General features: G+C 41.3%; 2 protein-coding genes across 4 annotated transcripts in view; one reads left to right on the top strand and one right to left on the bottom strand.

The window, feature by feature from the left end:
• The window catches only part of LOC124242585 (survival motor neuron protein), a 28,705-nt gene extending 17,191 nt beyond the window's left edge, over nucleotides 1–11,514 (top strand). The window contains exons 4-10 of one of the 2 annotated variants that reach the window (XM_046667752.1): nucleotides 505–705; nucleotides 850–1,005; nucleotides 1,902–1,997; nucleotides 2,819–2,929; nucleotides 6,384–6,434; nucleotides 9,932–9,957; nucleotides 11,164–11,514. In XM_046667752.1, coding sequence (XP_046523708.1) covers nucleotides 505–705; nucleotides 850–1,005; nucleotides 1,902–1,997; nucleotides 2,819–2,929; nucleotides 6,384–6,431 — 612 coding nt within the window. In that variant the 3' untranslated portion in view covers nucleotides 6,432–6,434; nucleotides 9,932–9,957; nucleotides 11,164–11,514. The other variant, XM_046667754.1, reaches the window with a different exon arrangement.
• Nucleotides 11,515–14,170: 2,656 nt separating this feature from the next.
• Nucleotides 14,171–16,863, bottom strand: part of NAIP (NLR family apoptosis inhibitory protein) — a 33,880-nt gene continuing 31,187 nt past the window's right edge. For both annotated transcript variants that reach the window (XM_046665485.1, XM_046665487.1), the window contains one exon: nucleotides 14,171–16,580. In XM_046665485.1, coding sequence (XP_046521441.1) covers nucleotides 16,216–16,580 — 365 coding nt within the window. In that variant the 3' untranslated portion in view covers nucleotides 14,171–16,215. The remainder of the gene's footprint in view (nucleotides 16,581–16,863) is intronic.

The following is a 16,863-nucleotide window of genomic DNA, read 5'->3' on the forward strand; positions in this document are numbered from 1 at the left end:
AATACCTGTGAACCACAAATTCTGGGTAGAGTCGTTTCTGCTATTTAAAACAGTAGAGCTGGAAGCTAAATATTCTGGTGTCCCATGGGTCGCTTTAGCCTCACGGTTACCGAGGGGGAGGAGTGCTCACATTTGCTCAGCACCATGCGCTGGGCCACGGTGCACCTTCCCGCCTTGCTGTTCTTTACAACAAACATGTGAGGGAGATTCTGTTAATCCACTTAACAGACGAGGAAAATAGGACTCAAAGAGATTAAGAAACTTGTCCACGATTATATAAATGGCAGAATTTATATGGCATGATTATGTAAATGGAAGAGTTCTATTTATATTGGAATTCAGATTTGTGTGTTTTTAGCCCCAAGCCTTTTTCACTGTATCGTTCTGCCTTCCAGGTCAGTTAACTGGAGACTAACCCCTCCTCCCACCCCACCTAAACAAGATGACAGTTTACCCTCTTTAAAAGAAATATGTGTATGCGTGTATCTTTGGTTTCTTTTTTAGTGGAAAGTTGGTGACAAATGTTGTGCCATTTGGTCAGAAGACGGCTGCATTTACCCAGCTACCATTGCTTCAGTTGATTTTAGAAGAGAAACCTGTGTTGTGGTTTACACTGGATACGGAAATAGAGAGGAGCAAAATCTGTCTGATCTTCTTTCCCCCACCTCTGAAGTAGCTAATAATACAGAACAGAGCGCTCCTGAGGTAAGGATACATACACAGAATTCTTGGAAGCAGAGACAGGATGAGAAACAAAACAGTCTAATTATCAGTTTGACCCACTGAGGCATTAAATTTTTCCTGATGACACCTTTATAACAAAAGTACATATATTTTTTCTTGTTAAAGAATGAAAGTGAAAGTCAAATTTCAACAGATGAAAGTGAGAATCCCTCCAGGTCTCCGGGAGAGAAGCCAAACAACATCAGGTCAAAGGCTGCTCCGTGGAGCTCTTTTCTCCCTCCGCCACCTCCCATGCCGACACCAGGACTAGGGCCAGGAAAGGTGAGCTTCTGCCCAGAAACAGTGTCCCAGGATACAGTTAATACTGCTGCAGCGTTCAGCCCCGCCCTTAAGGGAGTCGTAGCTTTTCCTGTGAAACTTGGGTAGCTTGCTTTGGATGTTATGAAGGCACACTTGAGAATTCTTTGACAAGGAAATAAGATGGTAATGCAGAATAGTTTATAATGGAGGACTTTTCCAACTGCCTTTATGGAGTATTAGGTATTAAACTAATAACTTGTTAATAATTTAATAAAATAATAAAATAATGTGTTAGTAATTTAGTGAACTCAAGTTAGAGAGGGTAACGATGCTTTGTCATCAGCTGAGTGTTCTGCTCCAGTTCCCCGCACATGTAAGATGGGGAGTAAGTTCCCCATATCTTGTGTAAGGTATGTAAAAGTTGGAAGTGAGCACAGTATTTACATCTAATACAGTAAAATCCTAAGGAGCTACCAGATTATTTTGTAGAGTAAAATGTAAACTTTGTTTTCATTTATGGTTCGTTTGGGTTGTAAGTAACGTGTCAACTTAAATAAGAAAGATTTTTATTTTGGGTTATGTCATGGAACCCATGTAGGTGGGTCCCTGTTCAGCTGTTTGAGTAAACCTCACTGGAGGTTGTGGTAATCAGGCAATAATAATTTTAATTTAAATATTATTATCTATATAAACATGTAGATTTTTTTATATGTGTAGAAAGGAAATGAGAAAAATCTAGATTTATGAGTCTTTTTTACTTTAGTACTTGGTACACGAAATTATATTTAATCTTTTTGATATGTATAGTATAGGTATTATTCTGGGCAATTATTTTGGTTCTTTTTGGTATTGAATCTTTTTTCCTCCTTTCATATTGAAATTGTTAAATTAATCTTTCTTTGAAACATTCTTTACAGCCAGGTCTAAAATTCAATGGCCCACCACCACCACCACCACCACTACCACCACACTTCCTATCATGCTGGCTGCCTCCATTTCCTTCTGGACCTCCAGTAAGTACAGAAGAATTCAGATTAAACTTTGCTTTCATATGTAGTTTGGGATTTAGCAGAACACAGGTGATTAGGAAATGTCATTTTAGACCATCCCTAGGGCCAGGTTGTAATGGGTAAAAATGTGAACTAAGCCTCAGGTTTTTCATATTTAATCCCTTCTGCGATGCAGACTCAGTCCTCCTATGCCCCAACTCTGAGCCCTCTATCTTGCCTGCTTCCTTCCTGGCAGGGGTTGTGTTTCATTCAATAGGGAGGTGGCTCCTGTTCGAGCGGATTGAATCACACCATACGTGAAGATTAATGTTTTACCCTTCCACGTATTCTTGGATGTTAGCTTCTGATCATGTAGACTATCCTGGGATCTCAAGGTAGACTTTAGATAGCAACAGTAGGTGACTAGAGAGACACATCCTGGTAAACTGTGTGTTGGGATGGGGGCAATGCAGACATTCTGCCCAAGGCCGTTACTTGTAATGCTGTGTAGCTGTCTTTTGAGGAAACCATGAAAGTGTTTATGCTTGGTCTTTTACTCATAGCTTCATAATGGAACAGAACAATAGTTCTAGTCAAAGCAAAATATTTAAACATTTTGTGGACCTGTTGTCCTTTGATTCTTGTTCAATTTAATTTTGTTGGTCTTTTGTTGTTATTGATTGGCTTTCTCCAATTGTCAGACTTTTAAAGAAATTTTAAATAGGAGATGATATGAAATGTAGGGAAAGGTAACAACTAACATCCAGCATTCTCTACGTAAAATGGATCTCCAGACTTCACATTTTTGTCTACTGACCTTCAAGTATATCTTTCTCCATTTCCAGATAATTCCACCCCCACCTCCCATATGCCCAGATTCTCTTGAGGATGCTGATGCTTTGGGAAGTATGCTGATCTCTTGGTACATGAGTGGCTATCATACTGGTTACTATATGGTAAGTGATCACTCAGCTTCTTTTCCCGACAGTCACTTTGTGGTTATGTGACTTTGTTTTGTTTGTGAGTAAAAAGCGGTTTGTTATGTTAGCTGGATTCTAAGGCTTCAAAACTACCTGAAAGTTTAAAAAATACAATATCTGACTAAGGCTTAAATTTCTGTCGTGTCCCTGCTAAGTGTAATTGTAGTGCATTTAAAAATCTTTGCTATTAGATTATTTTGATTATACATTTTCTAATTTAATGACACTCTAAATTATTTTTCAATCTCATTATTGTTCTGTTTTGATTTGAAATAAAATTGATTGCAGGAGATGGAAAAAGAAAGGATAATACCTTGAGGAAAAAAATGAAGAAGAAAAAAAATGAAGACAAAAAAAATTAGGTTCCTTTTGTGTGTAAAGAAAGGTCTGGGGTGATAAATGCCGAACTGGACTTTAGGGGCTGAGGCTTCAAACTTGTTTTTACATCAGTCTTTTGCACACATGTTCTATTATAATTTGGCAGGAAAACTTGAAATTTTTAAAAAAGGAAACTTATACCATGCTAGAATTATGAGGTCATTTTGTAGGCACTTGAATTTTTAGTTAATTAATATATAGAAGAAAACAAACAGCTGACTCAAAGGTGTAGTTTTTAAATTTGTCGGTCTGTACATGCCCCATTAATATTCTTATTTAAAAGCTACTCTTCGCTCTTGTGCAGCCATGGTATGTTTATACTATATGGTGAGGTTCCCCTCTTAATCACCAAAAGATGATAGGTAACAAATGAACAGTTTGTAATTTGTTTTCAGACCACTCGTCTGACTAACTTCCTAAGCTTCCTTCTTTACTTCAGATTTCTCTGCGTTTTTTTAAATTATGAAATATTTTGGAAAATAATTTGTATAAATTACATACAAAGTATTGACATAATTTGTGTTTAGTTTTAAGTTTTCTAGACGGGGAAAGCTGGAGGGGATTCATGCATAGCTCTCTTACCCAGATGCACTGTGTTTTGACTGACTTTTAGGCTCACAGTACGCACAGGTTCATGGTTCTGTTCGGTTGTTGTTAGTGTAAACTTTCTATTGAAATATGGATGCAGAAAAGTGCACATACTACAAGTGAATTGCTTGATGAATTTTCACAAAGTGATCACCTAAGTGTGATCACAGATATCAAGAAAAAGAGGGGCCGGCCCCATGGCCAAGTGGTTAAGTTCACGTGCTCCAGTTCGGCGGCCCAGGGTTTCGTTGATTCGGATCCTGGGCATGGACATGGCACTGCTCATCAGGCCACGCTGAGGTGGCGTCCCACATGCCACAACCAGAGGCACTCACAACCAGAATATACAACTATGTACTGGGGGGCTTTGGGGAGAAGAAGAAGGAAAAAAAAGAAGATTGGCAACAGTTGTTACCGCAGGTGCCAATCTTTAAAAAAGAACATTATCACAACCCCAGAGCTGCCTTATGTCTCCTTCCAGTCATTGCCAGTCCTTTCCCAAGGGTAGCCATTTTCCTGACTTCTAACCTCATCGATTAGTTTTGCCCTTTTTTGAACTTTTGTGAATAGATTCATATGTACACTCCTTTGTGACTGGCGTTTTTGGCTCAAGACTTTGTGAGATTAATCTACATTGTTGTGTGTAGTTGTAGCTGTCTCTCATTTCATTGTGTGAATATACTATAATCTATTTGTTTTAACCATCGATGGACCTTTGGGTTGTTTCCAATTTTGAGGTATTAAAAAATAGTGTTCTATGAATATTTTTTTAAATAATTAAGCCTTATTGAGATATAATTTACATGGCATACAGTTCACCCTTCTGAAGTGCAATGGTTTTGGTTTTGAGTGTGTTCACGGTTATGTAGCCATGACTGCAATCAGTGTTAGCATAGACTTGTCTGTCATGTAACTCTTGGATCGCCAGCACCTGGAGTAGTGCCTGGTTCATAAGAAGTCTGATTCAGAATATGTTTGTAGTCTGCTAAATGTTGAACAGTAGCAAGTTTTTCCTCTGACAGATAACCATTTTTATAAGTAAAGCTTCTTGTAGATTATTTTCGTATGATATCTGGACCATTATTGAGTCAAAAAGAAGAAACATTTTAACAGCTTTTGATGCTGCTGACTGGCTTTCCACTGTTCTTGGTTCCATGTGTGTTGCCACCATGCAGCTTGAAAATGTGTGTTTTACCACAGCCTTGAATGGTTATGGATCTTACTGTTGTCTCCTTTGATAGCTCTAGTAACAGTTAAAAAATACAAATGACTAACATGTTAGAATATTTTTATTTGAAGGATGACGATGAAAATTAGAGTTGGTTAAATTGTGCGTCTAAGCTTTCCTATTTCATGTACTTGATTGTACTGTGTTATTAAAATTTAGCAGATTTCCAGTGGACTTTTAACTCTGGTCCTGACCAAGAAAATGCAGAGGTTTCTGCTTCTGTCATGAGTTCAGGCAGTAGTCTTGGGAAAGTAGCCTTGTCCAGAATATTTGCCACAAACTCAGGGCAAACCTATGACTGACTTGTTCCAGAGAAACGATCTTTAGTTTTAGAGGTAGTATTTGTATATCTGCATAAGTTAAAATATAAACATATGTTTAGATTCAGAAGTGTAGAGAAAATGAGTTTCCTAGATCTTGCGTTTTTGTCTCTCTGAAATTTTTACCATTAAAAAGAAGAAGCCACGACGTCCAGTTTTCCAGCAGCTTCAGTGCGTTTTAGACACCATTGCTCTCGGCTGGCAGTTCTTCGCCATTGCTCCACGAAGCACACGTGACTAACAGCTTTTCCATTACCAGCCTGTTCCCATAAGAGCAGCCAGATGGCATTTGGATCCGGCCCTTAACCTCTACCTTTGTCTCCTTCTAGAAATCCAAGCGAGTGTGAACAACTAAGAGTCATGTTATTGAAAGAACCTGAAATAGGCTGTAACCTTGGTACTTATTAGTAACAAATCACTTTTAGTACATCTTAGGGCTTCTAAGTATAGATTAGTAGTGAAGTGGGAAGCTAGTGTGTATGTAGGGGAAGATAGAGGCATTGAGGCCAGCAGAGAGGAATAGGATGTTTGGACCAGGCTTGACCAGGAAAAACAATAAATATTTGAGTATTGATCTTTAAAAAAAAAAAAACTAAAATGTGTTTGTTTAGTGAGTACTGGTCTTTAATGGTTTTATTTTAATAAATGAGTATCACACATATATTTTATTTGATGGAAATAAGGTATATGTCGGCTCAGGAACATCGTTCTTAGTGAAAGAAGAAAATTTCTTAATTGCAGCCTAATTGTTTACTTTGAGATCACTTTTAAAGTACATTTGAAAGCTGTGAACTTATTTTCTGATGATGTTTTCTTAAATAGAATTAGTAAAATGTCTTATGTGAAACAAAATGTTGATTCACGTCTGTATAAAATGTGTATGCTATCCTTTTAAATTCCCTTATTTTCCTTGCAGGGTTTCAAACAAAATCAAAAAGAAGGAAGGTGCTCACATTTCAATTAAGGAGTAAGTCTGCCATCATTATAAAAGTGAATCTTACTTTTGTATAGATTGTATAGTTTGTGGAAAACATGTTTAAAAATTAAAGGGTTGAAAAGTAGAAGATTTAATGTAAAACAATGTTAAAGACATTTTGATGCCCAGACTATTTGATAATAGGTTGAACTGCATCCTCTAGAATTCTCATGATGTCAAAGGGTCATCTCAGCAAATACTTGTTGGTTGGTGGTGTGGAAAGAGAAACATTTCTTCACAATAGAGAGGTGCTTAGACCCACTGAGGAAACTGCAGCTGTAGTCAGACAGCCAGACCACTTTTGGATTTGTGATGCTGGGTGAAACACGCTGTGTTACCTGTGAAGGGTTCTGGTCAAAACAGCTTCACTGGAATTTAATCAAACCTTTAAGATCTGCTTTCCCTTTTTACTGGAAATCCTGGCGACAGAGCAACAGTTAAATGACACCACAAAAGAAATGATCAGACAGGTCCAGAGTGTGGAATGTTGTAGAAGATAACTAGCCTTCTTTCTTCAGAAAGTCAGTGTCATGAGAGAAAACAATGGTGTGGAGTGGCTAACTATTCTAGATTAAAAGTGACTTAAGAGATAGAACAGACAAATGCCCTGTGGCACCCTTGATTGGACCCTGTCTTGAAAGCCATCTGTGAAAGACTTGGGGGTTGAGGAAATTTGAATATGGAATGGATTTCAAATGATATTAGATAATTATATTGCTAATTTTAGGAGCTGTGATAAGGATGTTGTGGTTTATAGAATAATGTCTTTTTAAGTTTGCATACTAAAGTATTTAGAGGTGAACTGTTAATGTCTCTGATATATTTTTAAATGACTTAGCAAAATGTATGTGTGTGCGTGAAGCATATATGGTTATTATTGAATCTAAGTGGTGTGCATATGGATATTCATTGTACTATTTTCTGTATGTTTGAAAAATATGTAAGAAAAATGTTCAGTATTTTACAACTAAATTAGTACAAGCTATGTGTCTATCATTATATTCCTTTTTCACCTATTATTTTACCCTTTTGGTCCATATTCATCTATATTTTGATATGGATTGTGTGTGTGTGTGTGTAGCCCCACTTAGCATCACATTTGTAAAGTTTTCTCCTGTTCTTTCTGTCAGATTGTTGCCTGTGTGTTATGCCACTCTTCCTCTAGTTCAGGAGCTTTTGGCATTCTGGATAATGCTGCAGTAAATAACCATCTTCTATATAGTAGTTTGATGCTGTTCTATCATAGCCTTAGGGTAAATTTCTGTGTTGTGACTATTTGATAAAAGATCGTAACATTATGATTTTTGGTAGATGTTTCCATGTTGCCTTGAAAAGCAAATTTTGCAAAACATTTTCCTTTTGATTTTCAAAATGGGAGGTGCATTCCTGGGAGGGATATATTTTTAAATTATATAAATCATCACATTTAATTGTGTAATGATTCATATTTCATTCTTTGATTAAAGTCATTTTTATTCAGTTCAAGTTCTTGAGCTAGTTATTTAGCCAAGTCTGAAGAGGAGAAAAGAAAAGTGAGGCAGGGGGTGAAGTGGGTTAGTGCTCCCGGCAGAGAGGCACAAAGCCGGGAGCACCAGAGCAGCGTGTCTCGAGGCCTGAGATAGCTCTCAAGTGTCCTGTTGCTGTTCCCAGTGACTCAGCCTTCGCTTCCCCTCCCCCATGCAGGTGACTTCCACTCTTTGAATCTGCTCTCCACTCACTTCTGTCCCATCGCTTTTCACATTATGGTGTCTTTCTTGTTTTGATATGTGTCTTTCCTCTGTCAGGAGAGACAGGGCACTGCGTCTCATTCTTCATCAGGTTTACCGATGTGCACAGTTTTTGAAGTCTGGGATGGGTTTAGAGCACAGGCTGGAGGGAGTGCCAAAGAAGAGAGAAATGGTAAATGGAAGAGAGATTTCAGATCGGATCTTTCACCCATCGTGAAAGGTTAGGCGCTGAGCTAACTTCTGTTGCCAATCTTCCTCCTCGTGCTTAAGGAAGATTGTTGCTGAGCTAACATCTGTGTCAGTCTTCCTCTGTTTTGTATGTGGGACACCGCCACAGCACAACTTGATGAGCAGTGTGTGGGTCCACGCCCAGGAGCCAAACCCGTGAACTTGGGGCCGCCGAGCCCAAGTACACAAACTTAACCTCTGTGCCACCAGGCCAGCCCCAGATAGAATTTCTAAACAGACTATACCAGTTAGAAACTCTAACAATTAGGTAAGCATGAAAATGAGGGCATTATTAACTAGTTTATTCTTTTGGGGAAGCACTGTGACGACATACTGTGATCCCCAGAACTGTTTAGAATCTGAGGCCCAATATATGAAATTAATCATCAGTACACAAAAATAATCCTGTGGAACTATGATAAACAAAAAAGCCCAAAATAGATTTATTATTGGCATGTAGAAATCTGTATCAACTCCAAATTCAACATCTGTACCTGAGAGGTGTGGAGGGTAATACCGTGTTTAGTATATTTTGTTTGAACCACCACAACAGACTAATCTTTCAGAAAATATGCAAAAACTAAAAATTAGTTGTTCCAAAATGGGAAAGGTGATGCATGAATTGTGTCATCAAACCGAGTATTCACGAGGGAAACAATGAGATGTTTAAAAACAGGAGGAACAGCTGGTAGTGTGCTTGTTCTCCTGCCACAGGTGATAAAACTGGGCGCAGTGCCTGCTGTAACTGTTTTCGGGCACTGGCTGCAGAGCGCAGGGCGAGATCCCGAGAAAGGGCAACACTCGAGGTGTGTTTCCATCCCCCTTTCTGGCTGGACGGTTTCCTCGCTGCAGCGTGAAGGCGGAGCCTCAGCGGAGGGCTGCTGTTCCTGGGGAGGAGCAGAGGTCAGGTTTGGGCCCTAGGATAAGGCTGGAGTTTGAAGAGGCGGGGTCTCGAGAGGAGGGATTGGACGGGACGGAGCTCCAGAAGTGTGTAGGAGCTCCACAGATGTTAATCAGCAACAGTCTCCTCACGCAAAAGGAGACCGGCACGGATGTTTGCGCAGGGCCAAGCCTCACAAAAAAATGTATACTTCTTTTTCTGTTGTATATTTATAAAAACAAAGTTCTCAAATAGTTTATTTTTAAACATTATTCAGTTTCTTCTTTTCTTTTTTTTTTTTTTAACTACATTGTTGCTTGTTATGTTTAGCAGTCTGATAGGAAGATATATTTAAGTGAAAAAAGTAAGGTGCAGAACTGCATGTTACCTCCCTGCCATTTGTATAGATAGATACTCACGTCCGTGTCTGGGTGTGCACTGATGGCCCTCAGGGTGATCCTCGGGCGACCTCTGAAGAGGGACTGGAAGACGCAGCGTGAGAGGGAGACTTCGCCCTATACCCTTTTTGTATTTCTTCTGTTTCTGTGCTGAGTACATTTATTGACAATAAAAAAAATGTAATTAAAATAAATCTGGTGGAATGTATTTATCATCATTACTCCTTTAAACTTGTTTAATCTTCATTTTTGTAGGTAATTCATGCAGTGTTCTTTAATAGGTAAGTGCTTTTTCCTCAGTATTTCTTGGAGAACATTCCATATCAGTGTGTAAAACTGTCTTGTTTTAAACAGTTGCAGGATATTTTATATATGGGCGTGCACCATACTTATTTGAGGTCTTATGGATGGAAGTTTAGGTTGTTTCCAGTTGTTTGCTATTTAATACTACAGTCAGCACCCTTTTACATAATTCTTCTCTATGTGAATACATCTTTAGGATTATCTAAGTAGACAGAATTAGAATCTAGGACCCTAATCTAGAATTAGATTCTAGAATCAGAACTGCTGGATTGAAGAGGACATGCATTTATAATTTTAATAAATTATTGCCAAATTGAAACTCAAACCCTAAAGTTGGCTCCAGTGGACTTCAATGATATGCCAGGGGTTACCGTCCTCTGTCTGCTTTCCTTGTAAGTTTCTTTCTTAATTCCTTCTCTCTTAGTTATTAAAAGGGATATTTTAGGACCATAAATTTGTCTTTGAACAGCGCTTTAGTTGTGTTCTGTAGATTCTACTATGTAGAATTCCTATCATTTTCCAGCTACTCCACAATTTTGGGTTTTGTTTTCAACTCTAGAAATGTTTAATAAGTGTTTTAATTACTAGGTAGTTAGGTTTAATTTCTAGTTTTATTGTAGTTGGAGAGTGTTGTTTGTATTGTTCTAATCACCATTTTTTTTTAACACATGATTTTGATCATTGTTTTGTAATTAGTTTTAAATTCTGTTAGGATAGATTGAATACCAGTGTTCCTTAAAAATTTTCTTGGGGCTGGCCCGGTGGTGTAGTGGTTAAGTCTGTGGTCTCTGCTTTGGCATCCCAGGGTTCAAGGGTTTGGATCCCAGGCACGGACCTACACACTGCTCATCAAGCCATGCTGTGGTGGCATCCCACATACAAAATAGAGGAATATTGGCAGAGATCTTAGCTCAGGGACAGTCTTCTCACCCCCCGCCCCCCAAAAGAAATCTTTAAATATGCTTGCTCATTTACTCTTCTAAATGAATTTCACAATTTAATTATTTAACTATCATAAAAATTGAAATTAGTATTACTTGTCTTTATTTAGCATATTTTTATTCTAGCTGTATTTACCATGGTAAGTGTATTGCTTTTCATTTCCTCTCTTCTGTATGATTTTCTAAGAAAGTAGGTTTTTACATTTCATAATTGTATCTAGTCTTTTTTTCTTTCAAGTTCAGGTGCAGTTCTCTCCCACGGAGAATGGTATGTGGATGTGCCCTGGTCAGTGTGAACAAAGGCTCCATCGTTTTCTTCATGAACGCTTGGTTGGGTGACAGTCGTCTCCGTTTCCCCTTGTTGCATGTGACTCATGCTTAAACAGCCAGCCAGGTGTTTCAAGGGAATGATCAGTTTGAATAACTTCACAACGGAAATGTGACTGATTAAAGAAACTCAAGATTACATACAGTGCAGAAAAGTCCATCTGTCAAAATCACGACTGAGCACATTTGTATATTGTAACTTTCTTAGTATTTTAAGCTTTTTATTAATGCTTTTAAAAATAAATGATAATTTTTTTTTAAACTTGACCGTTGACAATTTTTCTTTGGCGTATATTTGGTGAGGTGGAGTCTTTCTAAAGATGTAGAAAGAAAACTGCTCAGACTTATCTGGGTAAAGGGGTGGCATTGTAAAGATACCACCGGTTGTACAACAGTGTTGCTGACGATCCAAGGTTAGGGGCAAAGCCCAGTGGGAGCCAGAACCCACGAGGACTGGCCCTGGCCGGTCAGGAGCCAGGGCTCTGTTGTGTTTCTCGGAGGTCATCTTACCCTTCTCCCTGCACCGTGTCTCGTCTGTCGGCCTCCCTCCTGGCACCTCCACATCCTTGTCATGCACTCGCCTGACGTGGTGGCCCAAGCCATTCTCACTTCATCACTGCCTCGCAGTTCCATTTGACTGTCTCGGTGTCTCTCAGTTCACCTTCTCAGGAGACGTAGAAATTCCCGCTGTTTCAGTTTAGTCTGAGGATTCGTGTCCACGTGCCTGGGATTCTCCCTGGCCATTTGGCTGCAGGAGCGGAGGCTAACATGACAAGTGCTCTTCAGTGGTTTCGCCTGGGCGACTCAAGGTACCTCTCACATTAGTAGCTCCCAGTACATATTTGTTGAATAAGTGAATATTCAATGCCTGTAAGTAAGCTTCGCAGAATGGAACTTTCAGTGGCTTAAGCTTTCTTGTACAGTGTGAGTGGAGTTCTGTCATTTTTCATGACAATGAGCCAGTTTTTCTACATTCGGCGTATTTTCATTGCCTAAGCATGTGCCAGGTTAAATTTAGTTATGAAAGTAGCCTATTTGCTTCCTAAGATGCTTTCAGATGTTCCCTCCTTTAATACCTAATCCAGGTGGAGAGTGGTTGTAGGTTCAGGAAAGTCGTTCATTTCAGCAAATATTTGTCCCACTTTGTCTGTGTGCCAGGCACTCTTCTGGGGCCTAGGAGAACAGAACAGATGCAAGGCCTGCGTACGGTGGTGGGAACCAGCCAGAAACAAGTGACATTCCCAGGGCGGCACTAGTGATGTGTGCTATGGAGAGAAGTGAAGCAGGGACAGCAGCTGGGCAGAGTGGGATTGGAAGTGGGGGTGCTCTATAAGAGAGTGGTCAGTAGGGCCGGCTGGGGGCGTAGTAAAGTTCGTGGGCTCCACTTAGGCGGGGTTTGTGGGTTTGGATCCTGGGCACAGACCTACACACTGCTCATGAAGCCATGCTGTGGCGGCGACCCCCATACAAAATAGAGGAAGATTGGCACAGATGTTAGCTCAGGGACAATCTTCCTCACCAAAAAAAAAGGTCAGAACTCCTCACCAAGCTGACATCTGAGCAGAGGTCTGAAGGAAATGAGCCATTCACGTAAGTTGAGGGGGAACCTCCCAGGCAAAGGCAGTGACAGGTGCAAAGGCCCTGAGAAAAGAGCGTGTTTAGCACATTCAGGGAACAGCAAAGAACCCAGCGTGGCTGGAGTGGAGGTGAGCAGAGGTGGAGGTGAGAGAGGCAGCCTGGGGTCAGGTGATCTGCAGGCCATGGTAAGGTCTTCAGCATTTACTTTGAGCTTCCATTGAAGGTTTTGAACCAGAGCATGATCTGGTTTATAAAAGGAGCCTCTGGCTACTGTGCTGAAATTAGACCCTCGGTTTTGAGGGAGAAAGCAGGCCGACTAGTTGGGTCCAGTGGGTGGTAGTGATGGGATCCAAGTGTGTTTGCACGTGGAGCTCAGGGTCCGCCGGTGTTGTATGAAAGAAGAGCGAGGCTGCCTCCCAGGGGGTGTGGCCTGTGCAAGTAGAAGGACGAAGTAATGGGATGGAGAAGTCTGCATACAGAGTGCTTTTGTGGAAAACAAGGATAGGAGTTGGGTTTGGACGTGAAATTTGAGAAACCCGCTAATGGGAGTTGGATATGTGTAGAGTTCAGAGGAGAGGTCTGGGCTAGAGGTGAAAATTCAGACGTTCGTATAGACGGAATTTAAAGCCATTCAGCAGGACACGATAGCCAAGGAAGTACATTTAAGTAGAGATCCGGGAGCACTCGGGCACGCCTAGCGTTTAGAGAGACGCGGAGAAGCAGGAAAGGAGGCTGGGAGGGAGCACTCGGGCACGCCCAGCGTTTAGAGAGACGAGGAGAAGCAGGAAAGGAGGCTGGGAGGGAGCACTCGGGCACGCCCAGCGTTTAGAGAGATGAGAAGCAGGAAAGGAGGCTGGGAGGGAGCACTCGGGCACGCCCAGCTTTTAGAGAGACGGAGAGAAGCAGGAAAGGAGTTCTGGGAAGGAGCACTCTGGGGCACGCCCCTTGTTTAGAGAGACGGAGAGAAGCAGGAAAGGAGGCTGGGAGGAAATGTGGCGCATTAGGAGGAAACCAGGAGGGGCGCCTGGAAGCCAGTGAAGAAAGTGCTGCCGAGGGAGGGATGGGCCGCATCAAAGCTGTCCACAGGCCAGATGCCGCCAACAAGGGGGTGGGGACTGGGACGTATTGAATTTCGCAGTGTGGAGGTCACTGGTGGCCCTCCAAAGAGCTGTTTTGATGGAGTGGAGGAGCTAAAAGCCTGGTGGGAGAGAATATAGGAAAGAACAGTTGAAGATGGCACAAATGAACCACTCTCTCAAGGGATTTTGTAGTATTTCTCAATTTTTGTCATATTTGGTATTAGTAAAATCACATTTGATTTACCTTTGTTTTAGAAAGTTTTTTGTGAATCTCAGTTGTGTATACGTATATAAAGGGGTAAATTTTTTTATGTAAGATTGATTGATTGAAATTTCCCATGGCTGCATAAACATGCATGTGCGTATGTCCTGTCACTCAATCTTAAGAAATTTGACCAGGGTCCTTTTTGTTTAGGTCTGAACTATTAAATGTAGTAATACTTGTACCAGTCATCATGTTATTGCCTGTCACATCGAAATCCAGCTTTCGATGGCGACTCTGCAGCAGTGGGTCTGGACCCTGCAGGTACCTCTCCTGTCAGCCAGCACGGTGGAAAGCTTTGTTGGTAGAGCGCCACTGTGAGGCCCCCGAGGAGCAGGGGCCGTCTTCTGGTTCCAGGTGCCCCTCCAGCAGAGCCCTGCAGCCGCCGCTCCAACTGGGCGCACCTGTGCAGTGCCTGGCTTCAGCAGGACCCAGTGGCCAGCAGCACGCGGCGCCCCCATGGCACCTGCTCAGCAAAGTGCCCCATGCTCTCACCTCCTCGGGCTGCAACTCTGCAAACCTGAGGTTCATGCTGTGCCTCTCTGACGACGTCTGGGTCTCAGCCCTGGGGGCCCTCCTTTGGGAGCTCTGCCTCGGCCTAGGGTGAAGAGCTGTTCTCACCCTCTGCTTAGAGCTCTCACTTCCTCACTCAGCCAATCCCCGTTACTCCAGGCCCGCAGACAGTTCATAGCTCTACGGTAAACTTGCCCGTTCAAATCACCGTGTGGTCTCTGTCACTGATTGGACTCTAATACTTAAAACCTTTTTGATTACAAATGTATTAGCTATAAGATCAGACAAGCAAGATGATAACCCATCTCACCTTCTAGTAATCTCACCCTCCAGAGGAGCCCCCATTGATGGTGTAATGCTAAACTAGTTTTTATTTTAAGTATAAAACTAACACAGGCACTTGTAAAACAAAAAAGCAGTATAAAAAGGGAGAAAGTAAAAAAGAATGCCTTCCTAGAGTTAGCCACTATGAACATTTTCTGGGGTATACTTCCAGAAATTCTTAATGCATCTAGCAACATGCGAGTATGCCTTTTAAACAAATGGGATCATACCACACATACATACATACATACATACATGCTGGCTTTTTCCTTGTGTAAAAATAACATTTAGGGTACAGAGCGGTTGTTTTGCAACCTAATTGGCATCATGAATTTGGAATGCTCTTCTAGCCATTCAGAAGATTCTGCTGCTTAACGGGCAGGAGTGCAGTTCTGGACGAGCAGATGTAGAATCCAGCAACATGGAGTCACCAGCAGACAACACATGTTCTCCCCGCGCAGACTGGGTTCACAGGAGAATTCCAAGGCCGTTATAAATGCATATGTTGAAGTCTCAGACGCGTGGTTATCTAACAACGTGTTTGATACTCAGTATTCCGGAAAACACAAATTTAGCTGATCTCCAGTAGTTCTAAATTCTACTCTGTTTTTTGCTTATACAATAAGTTGTTGACTCAAAAGGCTCTGGAATAAAAGCATTTTTCCGTAAATCCTATTTCCTTACACTGGCAATGGATAAAGAGAAGCTATAAGTAAACTCTCCTATACCAGTTAATTAAATATACAAAACAGAGCCGACAAGGATTAAGGAATACCTCCCTGGACCCTGATCCAGTGGACTCTTATTTCACCTGTGTGTGGGACTGCTTCAGACCTTGTTAGCTGTTTCATGCATAACTTGAATACTTCCATGCTGTGGCTTTAAGACAGATCAGCGCCCCCGACACCCCTCCCCAGGCCTTGTTCCTCGCCACAGTTAGCCTGAAAACCTGATGCCGGCCCTAGATGACAGGGGTTAGCTGTATAAACTCCATTGAAGGACTGATCTTTAGCTGGTTATTCAGGGACTTCAAAGCTCTGGTAATCTATTTCTTAAGCTCGGTGATGCATAAGCAAAGTATTTTTTTAATTACATGCCTTACACATTTTATAAATTCTCTTTTGTAGGCAATATTTAATAAAATGTTCTTGGATAATTTTTAGAACTGTCGACAAGAATTTTCTTGATTCAGCAGCTTTTTAGCTAAATCTTCTATTTCTGAATGATTGGCGAGAACGGCAATATCCATTTCCAGTGAAAAGTTAAGTGTTTCGATTGCGGGTGTCTCTCTTTCATGGCCGTGAGCAGTGTGACGTCTTCTGCATCCAGGAGCCAGCTTAACATGTTCAGTCTGATCAGGCTGGGCAGGCGTGACACACACTGGCTCAGAGACTTCACTGTTGCTGCCTGAGCTTTGATACACTCCGTGAAATGCCTGGAAATAGTCAGCTCTTGCAGGCGTGGCAGGCTGTCCAGTACTTGAAAGAAGTTTCTATATCCTTCCTCTGTAATCTTGTGATTGATTGAAAGATTTAAGTTCTCAAGTTTCTGGAAACCTCCACTGTTTGCTACCTTGGCTATAAAAGCAAAATATTCATGAAAACGGAATGATAAGGACTTGGATTTCAACAACAGTAGACTAGGCTATTTGAACCAACTTCCTCTCCCACCACCACCACCACCGCCACCGAAAGTAGCAAATGTTCAATATAGTATTTTTTTGATATCTTCTTAAAAGCCCCAAAGAACTGATAAGAAAGAGCTACCTGGCCCAAACCCCAGGGAGAAGCAGAAACCAGAGAAGTACAGCTAAGCCCCAGAGCACGGAAACCACTTTTCCTAGGAGGGTCTTGCCGTCCT

Source organism: Equus quagga, chromosome 7 (genome assembly GCF_021613505.1).
Source record: "Equus quagga isolate Etosha38 chromosome 7, UCLA_HA_Equagga_1.0, whole genome shotgun sequence".
Classification (NCBI taxonomy): Eukaryota; Metazoa; Chordata; class Mammalia; order Perissodactyla; family Equidae; genus Equus; species Equus quagga.